Raw genomic sequence first — 13,693 nt, 5'->3', positions numbered from 1 at the left:
AAACGTACAAGTCAAATACCTTTAGCTGTGCGTTGGAATCTGGCCTTCCGGCTTCTATCTTCCTTCTTACTTCTTGTATCCTCACCGCTGAGGGTCATGACTTTTGTGGAGTAGTTTCTGATGGGTTACTTTTTAGCACACTGCAATAAGTCTCCGGTGGAAGAGTGGATAAACATCGGACTAGTTTTATTTCAAATAATTGTAAGTAGTAATAACACGTAGTAACAAATAGTAATATTAACATATTGGGTACACAATCCAACATTTTGTTATTATCTTAACGTTAAAATAGAAGAATAATTAACACGGACGGAATATATTATGCAGTTACCTTATACAAATAGTTTTTTTCAGCATTAGTATGTTAATTTCTGAATCTTGTTCCATATTATTAAAATATCTGTGACAAGCATGTATAAATCATAGATAGCCAAAATTATGATGGGATATACTCGGGTCCTTCCTAAAAGTCAGAGTACTGAAATCCAGCTTATTATTTCATTTCATCTCATGTCATTACATTTTATTTGATTTCATTCAATTTCCTTTTGGTATTGCCGATAGTTCAACTTTTTCATTCCGCTCCTTTTCATTTTTCGAATTAAAAATGTAGGTATGTGAATCATAAAAATTGAAGAACTAAACTCGATACTGGCAGCAATGACATCTTAAAAAAACCGTCTGCCATACTGAAAAAAATAAGAATGTATTGTCTTTGGTTTGCGTTCTGAAATAAAGAAGACTTGAGAAATTTTCTTCATTAAAAGCTGTTTCTGGGGAAGAAATTACAATTATTGGGCAAATTATACATATATTAAGATAAAGAGATACTGGAGGAGATTGCGAAAACAGTTGTTTTAATCTTTAAATGGAAGAGTTTTAGAGGAAAGAAAACAACTGTTGAACTCAGCAGGCAACTATTTTTGAACTTGAAAATCAATCCTTCATCTCTGTGAAATCGCTTGCAAATGACAGAGACAAAATACAAATTTAGCTTGCTCAACTCGCTGGCTGATGAACCACAGGAACATTTGTTTGTCAAAAGAAAAAGATACCCACAACGCAAGGAGTTGATTAAAGGCTCGAATTCAATGAATTAGAGTTAGTATTATTTATTCGGATTTTACGCTTAATGAACTATCATGAAATCAGATTTCAAGTGAAATTATTTGTTTTTGAAAAGTTTCCATTACATTGCGGAATTAATTATATTGCAAGTATTCATTACGTCGTGGTTTTGCGTCCATTTACAAATATTAAGTCAGCTGAGTTTTGTTTTTATTTATATAGGTCATAATTTTGCAATCATCAGCCCGCTCAGACGAATATCGTTTTCAAAATGAATGAGATCAAATCTATGGAGCATGCGACATTGAAGGTAAGTTTAAAATTGTCTATAAAAATGACATCAGCCCTTTTTCTACATGATGGATCGAAACAGATCGATTTAAAAGCCTCGAATATTCGAGTATAAAAAATATGGCAAAAAACTATTCTTAAATTACGAAACTCCAATATTTTTTTATATATTACAAATTAAGTTTATCACAAAAAGGACTTGATATTGCAATATCAAGCATAATTAAGCATTGTATTGATGGTAGGGCATATTGTAAGCTCGCAAGTATAGGTAGCACATATAATTTCTAAAAACAATAAACCATCAAAACTAAAAACTAAACCAACTAAAAGCTAAAAACTAACCAACTAAAAGCTAAAAACTAACCAACTAAAAGCTAAAAACTAATTAAAACTAACTGTAAAAATAAACCAACTGCACAGTTTAAAACGCCATTAATTTATTTTTGGTATATAGGAAGTATAAGCAAATAAGGAAATGAGTATAGCATATATTTAGAATAATTTAGATGATATAAAATGACCGAGAACATGATGTAGAAAATTAATATTGTGAACAAATGTTGTAACAATGGCATAAGCATCTCAGATGAAGTCATTGACTGCTTGGTGAGGTCTGATAATAATGCTTAAATAGATATTTATTTTTGCAATAAAAACAGGTTAGCTTACTTGCAAACTTTTCTAAACAGGTGTTTGGATCATTTCTTCCATCAAAGAATTTTTTTTTATTTTATAGTTTCTACATTTTACAATGTATATAATAATATAATACAATACAATATAATAATAACAGTAATATTTAGTAATTAATTCACATGCTAAATATATTACCATTTTAAATTAGACAAATTGACAAATTTTAGCAGCTATGTAGTGATTACCAGAAAAAATTTAATTATAATAAACAAAGTGAAACTAATGTAGGCAACATAATTATGTCATAGATACTACTAGGACTAGTAGTCATTATCATCATCATCTAGGACTAGTGGTGCTACTAGTAGTAGATGGTGAGTTTTTGGTTGTAGAGGTGAAGTCCCGCAATTAGACCAGTGATGGTAAACATGCCTACTGAATTTTGGCAATGAATGGATGCTTCTTTAGTAACTTGTAATAGTCTTCTCAGCGTTCTTACATCCATTGATATGGGGGCGTTTTTCCTCACCCAAGCAAACGGCTTTCTTGCTTAAATGTAAATACAATAAATCAAATTTGGAATTGATTTTGAACATTTGAATTATAACATTTGCTTAAAAATCTGTTCAAGGACTCTCTGTCATGGAAATGTGAACAGAAGTGTAAACTACAATTTATTATTTTAATCACAGTTTGCAGCTTAAGAATTATGTAACAAAACTATGTATGTATGTATGTACATCAACAATATATATTATAGTATGTATTGTAACTATAATATTGAACTCTTACTATTTACTTAATAATTAAAATCATATCATATCATATCTTTTGAAAGGGCTTGTATTTTTTGTCATAGACTATAAAATGAATCTCATAATAATGAAAGATAATTAGTTATTACTTAAATAGGTACTTAAATATGATAGGTAAGCAATAGGTAAATATAATATTATTAGAATTATTGTTTTTTGAAAACATTACTGATGAATCAGAATTGTAAAATATTCTGTTGCTTTTTAAAACTATATTTGAGTTAGAGAGCTTCTATAAAAGTCCATTGTAACATCTGCCACATAGTCATGATCAAATCTAAATATTTCGCTTGTATTATCACAGAGCTGTAAAAATGTGATTTGAATTTCACCATCGTTTACAGCAACCTTATCAATAACACTCATATTTTTACTCAACAATTTCATTGAACAAAGGATGATTGCAAGTTATTTTATAGATGTTGTCAGTGTCAAAGAATTATTGAATAGGTAGGTAATAGGCAGTAGGCAGAGGCCTGGCTCTGCCCCTGGCATTGCTGAGGTCTATTAGCGACGGTAACCACTCACCATCAGGTGGGCCGTATGCTCGTCTGCCTACAAGGGCAACAAAAAAATAATAATGTACTGCCTATTTACATTTTGAAAAGAAAAGTTTCTATGGGCATTCCAGAAGCTTGTGTGCATGGATCTGCACTGTCATACATATTTCTGCCACAGTTCAACTGTTCTTAAATGTAGAGTAATTCCTGGTATTGTCATGTTTATGAGCTCATAGGCATGTTATATAATAAATGAGGCTCTATCATCATCTTTTCACTGAATTTGAAGGAAAGTTTTATAAGCAACATGTTTATCTTACAACATTGCCTAGGTAGCCCTAAATTTCACATTGCTTTACAGATTTTTTCGTTTTCATTCTTCGGGATGGACGAGAATTCAAGTGAAGAGTATAAGCTCTTAAATAGGAAATAGTTATGTGGTCCCTACTCATGTGGGCAGACATCTTACCACCAGTAAATTCTATAATATTATTGCTATAATGTATGCCATGTTAGTAAATGTATGCATAATATAGTATGTGGTAAAGTAATAATGAACAAAAAATAAACTAAACATATATTATGTTCTCAGATATATAGAATTAACACAATTAAATCACTGTTCAGTTATACTTGATGATTTTTTAGTTACTTAAGTTTTTGTTCTAATAGATCTTTAAAGACTCGATAGAGTTATGATTAATAGAACTTTTTTTTTTTTAATTTAGTATAGATTTTCTGAAATTTGTTACTCGAATGGAATTGTAAAATTTTGGTATTAATAGTTTTACAATGTATAAAATAAATAAAATTATTAATAATGCTGTCAACTATTGCAATGTCATTTGTACAATTGAGGGGATCTTAATATGAACCTTCTTTTCTATTCACCTATATTCTGAATTAGTGCTCACTATGTTGTTATAGCTAATTAAATAAATAAATAAATGAAGACTTTTCAATTGAAGATAAGTTTTCACTTTCGGTACGCTGCTTCATTACAAACATAATATATAACGTGTTACAAAATACCCCGTAAAAAATATGATTAATTATCAAAGCCTATAATTTTGTCAACCCTAGTAAGCAGTAATTTAACAGAAAGGCCTACGTACCTATTTTACGTAATAATTGTCTACTTTGATAGTTTTTCTATTTTTCATTCATAAATGTTTGCTACTTCAATACAAGGATGTCATTATAGTCAAGTAGGTACTTGTCGTCCTTGTCAAAACTTTTGTTGTTCCGCGAATTAGGTAGAAATGTAGGTACATTCTGCGTTGCTTACCTACTCTTTAATTTTATTGAAATAGGATTTTCACATGAGTGCAAATAATAATATTTATTTTATTGTTATACAGCATTACTACGGCTGTTAAATATTGTGAACTAGCGACCCGCCCTCGCTTCACTTCGGAAACTGTAATTTATTATTGATTTCTCAACTATTTAATGGATGTTATTATACATATAAACCTTCCGCTTCAATCACTTTATCTATTAAAAAAAACCGGATCAAAATCCGTTGCGTAGTTTTAAAGATTTAAGCATACATAGGGATATAGGGATAGAGAGAGCGACTTTGTTTTATACTATGTAGTGATGGACTCGTTATAAGGCCCCATTTAAGCTCCTTTTTTTACGGGTAGTTTCTTAACACCGTGTATAATTACGATCATGCACAGGTGCCGTATGAAGTGTTTAACAAGAAGTACCGCAGTGCTCAACGCGTCTTCGATGTTGAGGCGCGTCAGGTTAGCAGTGCCGCCACAGAAATGGAAACGGTCAAGAACCAACCCATCACAAATACAGAGATCGATAGTCTATTGGGTGGCATGGTATGTACATTAAAATTATTATAATAAAATGTACCGCGAGAGCTTAATGTAATTACTGTAGTTAGATCAGCGGCTCTTAACCTTAGCGTCGCGGCAAATGGGGGTGTCACAAGCCCCTTTTGAATTTGTCGCTAGGTTTACAAACATTCATCAAGTGAATTTGAACGTGGTTGAATACGTGAGCTCACCTACTCGTAATAGCTCCTTAGACTACCAGCGAATAGGTAAAAAAAAAGTAATGAACCGTAAAAAAAACGCGAGATAAAATCGTTAAAGTAGCTTTAATTGTATCGTTACATTATTACTCGTAATACATTTTCTCGTAAAATGGTTCACGAGTTCCTTCTCCGGTGGCCAGCGTCGTATTAAAAGTTCTTTTCTCGGAAAAATATAAAATAGTCTGTGGCGTATTTTTCCTCCAGTTAGGTGTTTATTGTTCAAAACCTTTTACATGAATAAAAAATGGTGTATTACACGAATCGAGGATTGGGGGGTAAGGGGAACAATATGGACGACCAATCGCATTACTGCCAATTTGCATATCATCGTCCTCTACTCGTCTATCACTAATACGCGTACGATCTCGAACAGAAAACTGTGTCAGCTAATGTTTATTTAACATTTAGGCAAACGTTCAGTCTGGCTGTGAATTTGTGTCTAGAAACTTGTGTCTGAAGTTTTTTTTGTTTTTTTTTTTACGTCAATTCAGCAGTACACAACATTGAAGTTTGAAGTTAGACTTTTGGTATTTAAAATAAAATAAAATATTGTTATCATATTCCTAGAGAAGTAGGTAAGTCTGTACTTTTTTTTTATTGCTTAAATGGGCGGACGAGCTCACAGCCCACCTGGTGTTAAATGGATGCTGGAGTCCATAGACATCTACCACGTAAATGCGTCACGCACCTTGAGATATAAGTTCTAAGGTCTCAGTACAGTTACAACGGCTGCCCCACCCTTCAAACCGAAACGCATTACTGCTTCACGGCTGAAATAAGCAGGTGGTACCTACCCGTGCGGACTCACAAGTGGTCCTACCACCAGTAATTACGCAAATTATAATTTTGCGGGTTTCATTTTTATTACACGATGTTATTCCTGCACCGTGGAAGTCAATCGTGAACATTTGTTAAGTACGTATTTCATTAGAAAAATTAGTACCCGCCTGCGGGATTCGAACACCGGTGCATCGCTACATACGAATGCACCGGACGGACCCTTTAGGCCACAACAACTGCTAGATACAAGCGTAAACAATGCATCAATTTTCATTCATTGATTAACCTGGGTTTAGTCATCAGATAATGGGCAGCAGCATTCTCACTGGTCACCGTCCTCGCCGAATCTGTCGCTTGCGACGAAGACCTCGACGAGTTAATTAACCCATAGACACAGCCCACTGAGTTTCTTGCGAAGAACATGTAGCTCCAAAAAAAGGGTACTCAGGTAAGTAAGGCTCATCTCACAAACCACACCATATTCTGGTATTGCACTTGTCCTGCTAGAATTATTTTAGAATAATATCGCTCAGTTTATAGGTAAAAGCAAAGGTCTTCCATCGCGCAAGTAAGTTGTTAGTAGAGCGACTGCCTGCATATTTTTGTTTGGAACTTGTACATATGCAAGAGATTTAGATTCACAAAAGTAGAGGGCATCTCACACGCCCGACCTATCGGGTCGGATCGGTCTTCAATCTGGCCAGCGCTGGTCGGCATTTCAACGTAATCCTCAAACCTAAAGATTCAGCGTTTGCAGGTCGAGAAGTTGACAACGATGAAGCGAAAAGCGAGCGAGGCTATTAACGAAGAGCTCCAGGTCGCTTACGTCTGCAAGAAGCGTCTGGAACACCTGAAGGAGCAGGCCAGCGCCCTCGCCGAGCCGTCCTCCACGCAGGTGAAGGTGCTGTCACTATATCCGTATAAACGATATCTTGATGAATTCTAACATTGATTCTATTTATTTTACACTAGCGGTCCGCACCGGCTCCGCTCGGGTCTTTAACAAAAATTTCAACGATATTTGACGTTGTTTTATTTTTTTAAATAAAAGAACACTTGTTGCGGCATAACTATAATAGTTAGACATATGTTGTCGCGACACTTTTTGTAAATAATAATGTGTTTTACAAAGTCGTAGTATATTATTTTATTCTATCATCAATAGTTTTTGCAGGACACGCGATGTAAATAATAATTTAGCCATTTTTTTTACACCTTGGGTTACATTATTAGAGTATTAGTAAGGATCCCTAATTTGATAAAAAAAAAATGTTATAGCCTATGTCACTCGGGATTAGTGTAGCTTCTAAATATTGAAAGAATTTTTCAAATCGGTTTAGTAGTTTCGGAGCCTATTCAATACAAACAAACAAATCTTTCCTCTTTATAATATTAAGTATAGATTAAAGCTAATTGCACCATCCCCTAAACCGAACGTCAATGATTGTACTTTTTTTTCTGTGTTACTATAGATTTTGTTTTTCAAGGTGAATAGATTTCTATAATTCTTCTTTATTCGAATGCTTTTCGTTGAACTCATTAGTTTATGAGTTGACTCTGACTACATTGATGATATACTTATTGCGTCTGATGTTTGTCTAAATCGGTCTTGTTAAAATTTTGTATGTTATCCTTACCGATTTATATAAAGATATTGAATGTAAGATTTGAAATCGGATAAACGAACGGCACTCGATCGTTCACAGACGACGCTGAACCAATGGCGTAAAGTGCGTCTAGATCGGATGCTGGTTGACTACTTCCTGAGGAACGGTTACTACGAGTCCGCTTGGAAGCTGGCGGAATCCGCCGGCCTCAGGGAGCTCACCAATGTCGGTACGTGGCGGCGCGGCCCGCGATACCTTCCCGGGCTTGGCAAATACGACGGTCCTTATGGCCAAGTGGAGTTTGATGCCGCAAATAAATTGAAATGCGGTTTTCTGGGACGGGTTTTTAGAAATGACTAGCTGTATCCGTCCGCTTCGCTGGGAATTTAAAATTAAAATTATTATTTCTCACAAAGATTCTCATCATTAACGCCCTTGCAACTGGTGTAGGGAGTTTAACACTCACATAAATATTAACCTATCCATTAAGTACATGTATTTTCTACATGGATACCAAGTTTCAAGTCAATCGGATGCATGGTTCAGTAGTTATAACGGAACATCCGTAAAAACCACTGTAGATTTATATATTAGTATAGATATACAATGAAAACTTGATTCAATAAATGAAATTTTGTCTCAATCTCCCCTCACTGGCTGATTCGAGTCTAGTGTCTATTGAACACGGACCACCAAGTATATGTGTCGTGTATATCGACAGACATATACAGCGCGGCCGCCGCGGTGGAGGCCGAGCTGAAGAGCCAGAGGACGGCGCGCTGTCTGCAGTGGTGCTCCGGCAACAAGTCCAAGCTGAGGAAGCTGAACTCCACGATGGAGTTCAACATCAGGATACAGGTATCTGTGTTAACTGGTTTCATGATCACGTCTTAACGCATCCATTCGGTTCATTATTTGTGTATTTTTTATTCCTACCTAGGGGTAGCCTTGATTAGTAGGTGAGCTCACGGGGCTCAAACCTGACGACGTTGCTAACACGAACCCTAGCAAGAGCCGTGCTTCGCAGAATCTACCATCGGATCAGAAACGCGACCCACTGAGAAGATCCGGCGAAAAACTCAGTGGGCTGTGTCTGAGGGTTAATTTACTCGTCGAGCCCTTCGTCGCAAGCGACGGGTTCGACGAGAATGATGACCGGTGCTTGAGGTACCTAAAAGCACTGTTAGTGGATCGGGAGAGCCTATTCGCGCGGACTCACAAGAGGTCCTACCACCAGTAATTACGGCAATTATATTTTTGCGGCTTTCATTTTTATTACACGATGTTATTCCTTCACCGTGGAAGTGAATCGTGTGAACATTTGTTGAGTACGTATTTCATTAGAAAAATTGGTACTCGCCTGCGGGACTCGAACACCGGTGCATCGCTACATACGAATGCACCGAACGTCTTATTATGTATCATCGCTGGATTTTGGGCTTGGCGTGATGGATTCTGTCCACCCCTGCAGGAGTTCATAGAGCTGGTGCGCGAGGACCGGCGCCTGGAGGCCGTGCGTCACGCCAGGAAGCACTTCTCCAACCACGAGGAGGGGCAGCTGGTCGACATTCAGCACTGCATGGGCATGCTGGCCTTCCCCAAGGACACCGGTGAGCTCGCCATGCGCTGCACAGTTATACATCTATATATATAAATAAAATTGGAGTGTCTGTTTGTAATATTGAAATAACCGCTTTTTGCTACCTGCATATGAATATATATACGGTATATACACCAAAATAACATTTTTAACAATTTTTGTCTGTCTGTCTGTTTGTCCCGGCTAATCTCTGGAACAGCTGGACCGATTTTGATGAGAGCTTCACTAATAGGTAGCTGATGATATAAGGAGTAACTTAGGCTACTTCTTTTAGATTAGCTTCGCCCCGCGGCGTCACCCGCGGTACGACAATAACCGCGAGTAATATCGCGGGACTCAACTATCTATATATATATAAATGAAATGCTGTTCGTTAGTCTCACTAAAATACGAGAACGGCTGGACCGATTTGGCTAATTTTGGTCTTGAATTATTCGTGGAAGTCCAGAGAAGGTTTCAAAGGTAGATAAATATGAAAATGTTCGGAATTAAATGAAAATAACAATTTTTTGTTTTATCTTTGATGTGTCCCCTGTCGGACGGATTCCTCTTGTTTGTTTCAAGTTTATTTTATACAAAAGTTTAGGTCTTTTATTTATCGATTGAGGCACTGCGAAGTCTACCGGGCCAGCTAGTAAATATTTCTTAATTACGATAGAAATAGTTTTTTTGTGAGTCCGCGCGGGTAGGTACCACCGCCCCGCCTATTTCTGCCGTGAAGCAGTAATGCGTTTCGGTTTTGAAGAGTGGGGCAGCCGTTGTAACTATACTGAGACCTTAGAACTGATATCTCAAGGGTGGCGCATTTACGTCGTAGATGTCCATGAGCTCCAGTGACCACTTAACGCCAGATGGGCTATGAGCTCGTTCACCCACATAAGCAATAAAATAAATGATTTGATTTGGTTTGGCTGGTCGCGCGCAGAGGTGGAGCCGTACCGGTCGCTGCTGGCGCGCGGGCGCTGGGCGCGGCTGGTGCGGCAGTTCCGCGCCGAGCACGCGCGCCTGCTGCACCCCGCGCCGCTGCCGCTGCTGCCCGCCACGCTGCAGCTGGGCCTGGCCGCGCTCAACACGCCATATCCTTTACAATATTACCTCGTAGCTCGATAGAGACCGTCGCAGACACCTTGAGGTCGAAGTCTTGATTGTTCGGTTGGCAACGGCTTGGCTGTGCCCCTGGCATTGCTGAAGTCCATGGGCGACGGTAACCACACACCATCAGGTGGGCCGTATGCTCGTCTGCCTATACGGCAATAAAAAAAAAGGTCGAACCTCTAGTCATTTTTTTTTCTATCTAAGCTAAGAGCCTTAAGAGGCTATACTCAGCGTAACTTTAATTAGTAGATGAGCTCACGGGGTTCAAACCGGAGTCATGCTAACACTGACCCTAACAAGAGCAGCGGATCGGAAACGCGACCCACTGAGTCTAGTCATTGATACATAGTGAACACTAGTTCAAACCGGTTTTAGATCTTGTAACCAAAGCCAAAAGGTCGATAGAGTCCGTAACTCTGGCGCACTCAGTGCTACAAGGAGAGCAGCCAGGCGGCGGACTGCCCGGCGTGCCAGGCGCCGCTGTCGGGGCTGGCGAGGCAGCTGCCGCACGCGCACTGCTCGCACTCGCGCCTCGTGTGCCGCATCTCGCGCCTGCCGCTCAACGAGCACAACCAGCCCATGGTGCTGCCCAACGGACAGGTCTACGGGGAGAAGGTGCGTCCAGCCAACACTACTGCCACTACCCACACGCACTACCACTACTGCTACTAGCACCGCCACTACTACTACTACTACTACCATTACGACTAATACCGCCACCGCCACCACTATTTCTACTACTATTACTACTAATACTGCCACTACTACTACTGCCGCTTCTACTACCACTACCGCTACTACTACTAGTACCACTACTACTAGTACTACTAGTACCACTACCGCCACTACATCTAGTATTACTACTATCACCGCTACCTCTTGGCGATGCTACCTTTACACAGAATCATATTTGACAACTGCTTATTTTGACAAGAAAATTGTTAATTTTTTAAAACATTTTTTTTAAAGTTCTAAGTGAACGCGTCGTAACAGACCTACATATACACAGTTTGATTGCGTGTATTAATATTGTCAGTGCAATCGCAAATTTAGTGCCAACTGTTAATTGTACGCGACATTTCCAGGCTCTGAAGCAAATGATGAAAGAGCACGGCTCGATCATCTGCCCGAAGACGAAAGAAGTGTTTTGCATGAAGCGCGTCGAGAAGGTGTACGTCATGTGAGCTCCGCGACCCCCCGTGAGCACCCCCGCGACCCTTCGCAACGTGCACCCCGAGTTAACCACCCCCTCCCTACTCTACTCTACTAAAAACCCTAAAAGAACTAATTTATCACTTTATTGATCCACTAGCTGTAACCGCCCGCTTTGTTGGGCATTTAAAATTAACATTATTATTTCTCACCCCCATACAATCTCATCATTAACGCCCCCGCAACTGGTGTAGGGAGTCCAACACTCATACAAATATAAGCCTATCCATTAAGTACATGTATTTCCTACATGGATACCAAGTTTCAAGTCAATCTGATGCATGGTTCAGTAGTTATAACGGAACATCCGTAAAAACCACTCTAGATTTATATATTAGTATAGTATCCACTTTAATAATGTAACAAATTTAAGTCAATATATGGTAATAGTAACGCTGAATGTGTTTCCTGATCTTTATATATAAAAATAATTCTACTGTACGTGTGTACTGAACTCCTCCAGAACGTGTAAACCGATTTTTATTTTTATTTTTTCTGAATGTTTTCAGTAAATTTTACGAATGGCTTAGATTCACAATTCGGTCCACTAAAAATGTTTTTTTATTATTATTATTTTTCGTAAAGTTTGAAATTTTCGGACTTAGGACAGGACAACATCTGTCCGGGTCCGCTAGTAATAATAATATATATATTGAAACTAATTTATAACGTAACCAGAACTCGATAGTTCAACTGTTTCGTGACGTCATAAGACAGTAAACAGTGGTGTGCTCTGTGGCGATTAATGTTCTCAAAACAAAAATGTTATGAACTTGTATGTAAAAAATAAATTTGGTTCTTGTTTAGTTTTTATTACGTATACGGAACCCTAATAAACTGCGAAGTTTTTTTTTCCTTTTTTTTGCCTACCCTTTCTGGTAAGCTTGAGGGGTTATATTAGCTCACACTAGCTCAAGCAAGAGCAGTGCTTCGCAGAATCTACCACCGGATCGTAACCGCGAAACACTGAGAAGATTTGGCGAGAAACTCAGTAGATTAAGCTCCGAAGAGAATGTGAATAAGAATACATTTTGTTTAAAGTTCAAAGTAGTTTTATATTCGATTTCAAACATTCATCATTGAATTAAATTTCGAAAACGCGTCATCGTTTAGATTTATTGAATTTCAGAACAGCGAAGGGTCTTTTAAAGAATCTGAATTTTTAATATTAAATATATGTATTAATAAGGTTAACGTATAATAAATTTACTCACGGATTCTATTCTCGGTTTTAAAAAGTAAAATGTTTGTGAATAAAAAAAAATCATTAAGAAAAGAATTTTTGTTTTGTATATCCCTTTTATATCCTTTGTTTATTTAGATTTAAAAAAATATATATAATAGAAAACATGTTTGAATCACTTTAAGATGACTTAAATAACGTAAACTAATGGCCACTTGACGATCGAAATCCGACCTTAATCACCAATGCTTCAAGACTTAATTTTATGATAGGTTTTCTCTTTTCTTTTTGACTTTTTTGGAGAATTGAAAATGTTTTTAAAAATAAAACATCTGTGAATTCTTAAAATCTTGTATTTAAAAATAAAATAAAGAAAATCTGCTGACAAACAGAATTTATATTCAAGTTTTTTTGGTTCCTTTAAATATATGTTGTATGTAACAATAATAGACAAAATAAAACTATGTTAATTTTTATATAGCCATGTCGGTGTTACCATTTTGAAGAAGTCTCTTCATTTCATTCGAAGTTTTGTAAATCGTTTTTTTATTTTAGTATTTTCCCTTTCCGAAATGCCATAATTTGGTCAGTAGTGTAATGTTTTTTTTTCTTTCTTTAATAGCGAATGTTTTTTTTATCGTGTATTTAGTTTTAATGATCTGTAATTGTTATTTGTTTAAACAATATACCTGTGCTCTGAGAAATTGTGGAAATTAAAGCAATTACAAAAAACTAAAACGTATTCTTCATTGATATTACATTTTTTTTTTTTAAGGGATTTTATGGCCTGGTAACTAAGACCTTTAGGTCATGTTTTATTTTAATTGATATTCTTATTTTTATGAAA

At 37.0% G+C, this 13,693-nt stretch overlaps 1 protein-coding gene across 3 annotated transcripts; it reads left to right on the top strand.

Moving 5' to 3' along the window:
* Positions 1 to 747: 747 nt before the first annotated feature.
* On the top strand, positions 748 to 13,584 carry LOC101742668 (E3 ubiquitin-protein transferase MAEA). Of its 3 annotated transcripts, none has more exons than XM_012691475.4 (10): positions 748 to 1,101; positions 1,291 to 1,378; positions 4,999 to 5,151; positions 6,907 to 7,044; positions 7,856 to 7,985; positions 8,478 to 8,614; positions 9,228 to 9,366; positions 10,282 to 10,432; positions 10,877 to 11,066; positions 11,537 to 13,584. In XM_012691475.4, the coding sequence occupies exons 2-10, from the start codon at positions 1,340 to 1,342 to the stop codon at positions 11,633 to 11,635; spliced, it is 1,176 nt and encodes a 391-aa protein (XP_012546929.2). In that variant the 5' UTR covers positions 748 to 1,101; positions 1,291 to 1,339; the 3' UTR covers positions 11,636 to 13,584. The 3 variants fall into 3 exon arrangements, with proteins under 3 accessions (XP_012546929.2, XP_012546924.2, XP_004922110.2); XM_012691470.4 differs by having other exon boundaries at positions 748 to 1,213; positions 6,907 to 7,050; XM_004922053.5 differs by having other exon boundaries at positions 752 to 1,101; positions 6,907 to 7,050.
* The last annotated feature ends 109 nt before the right edge of the window (positions 13,585 to 13,693 follow it).

The sequence above is a fragment of the Bombyx mori genome, chromosome 26 (assembly GCF_030269925.1).
Source record: "Bombyx mori chromosome 26, ASM3026992v2".
NCBI classification, from domain to species: domain Eukaryota; kingdom Metazoa; phylum Arthropoda; class Insecta; order Lepidoptera; family Bombycidae; genus Bombyx; species Bombyx mori.
Note: the sequence above shows the minus strand (reverse complement) of the source record. Positions and strands in the feature narration are given on the sequence as shown.

Excerpts from the sequence above, each read along its gene's own strand:
- LOC101742668 (XM_012691470.4), top strand. The coding sequence starts at position 1,340 with ATGAATGAGATCAAATCTATGGAGCATGCGACATTGAAG. Across the intron at positions 5,152-6,906 it reads ATAGTCTATTGGGTGGCATG|GTCGAGAAGTTGACAACGAT; the intron begins GTATGTACATTA and ends CAGCGTTTGCAG. Across the intron at positions 9,367-10,281 it reads GGCCTTCCCCAAGGACACCG|AGGTGGAGCCGTACCGGTCG; the intron begins GTGAGCTCGCCA and ends GGTCGCGCGCAG.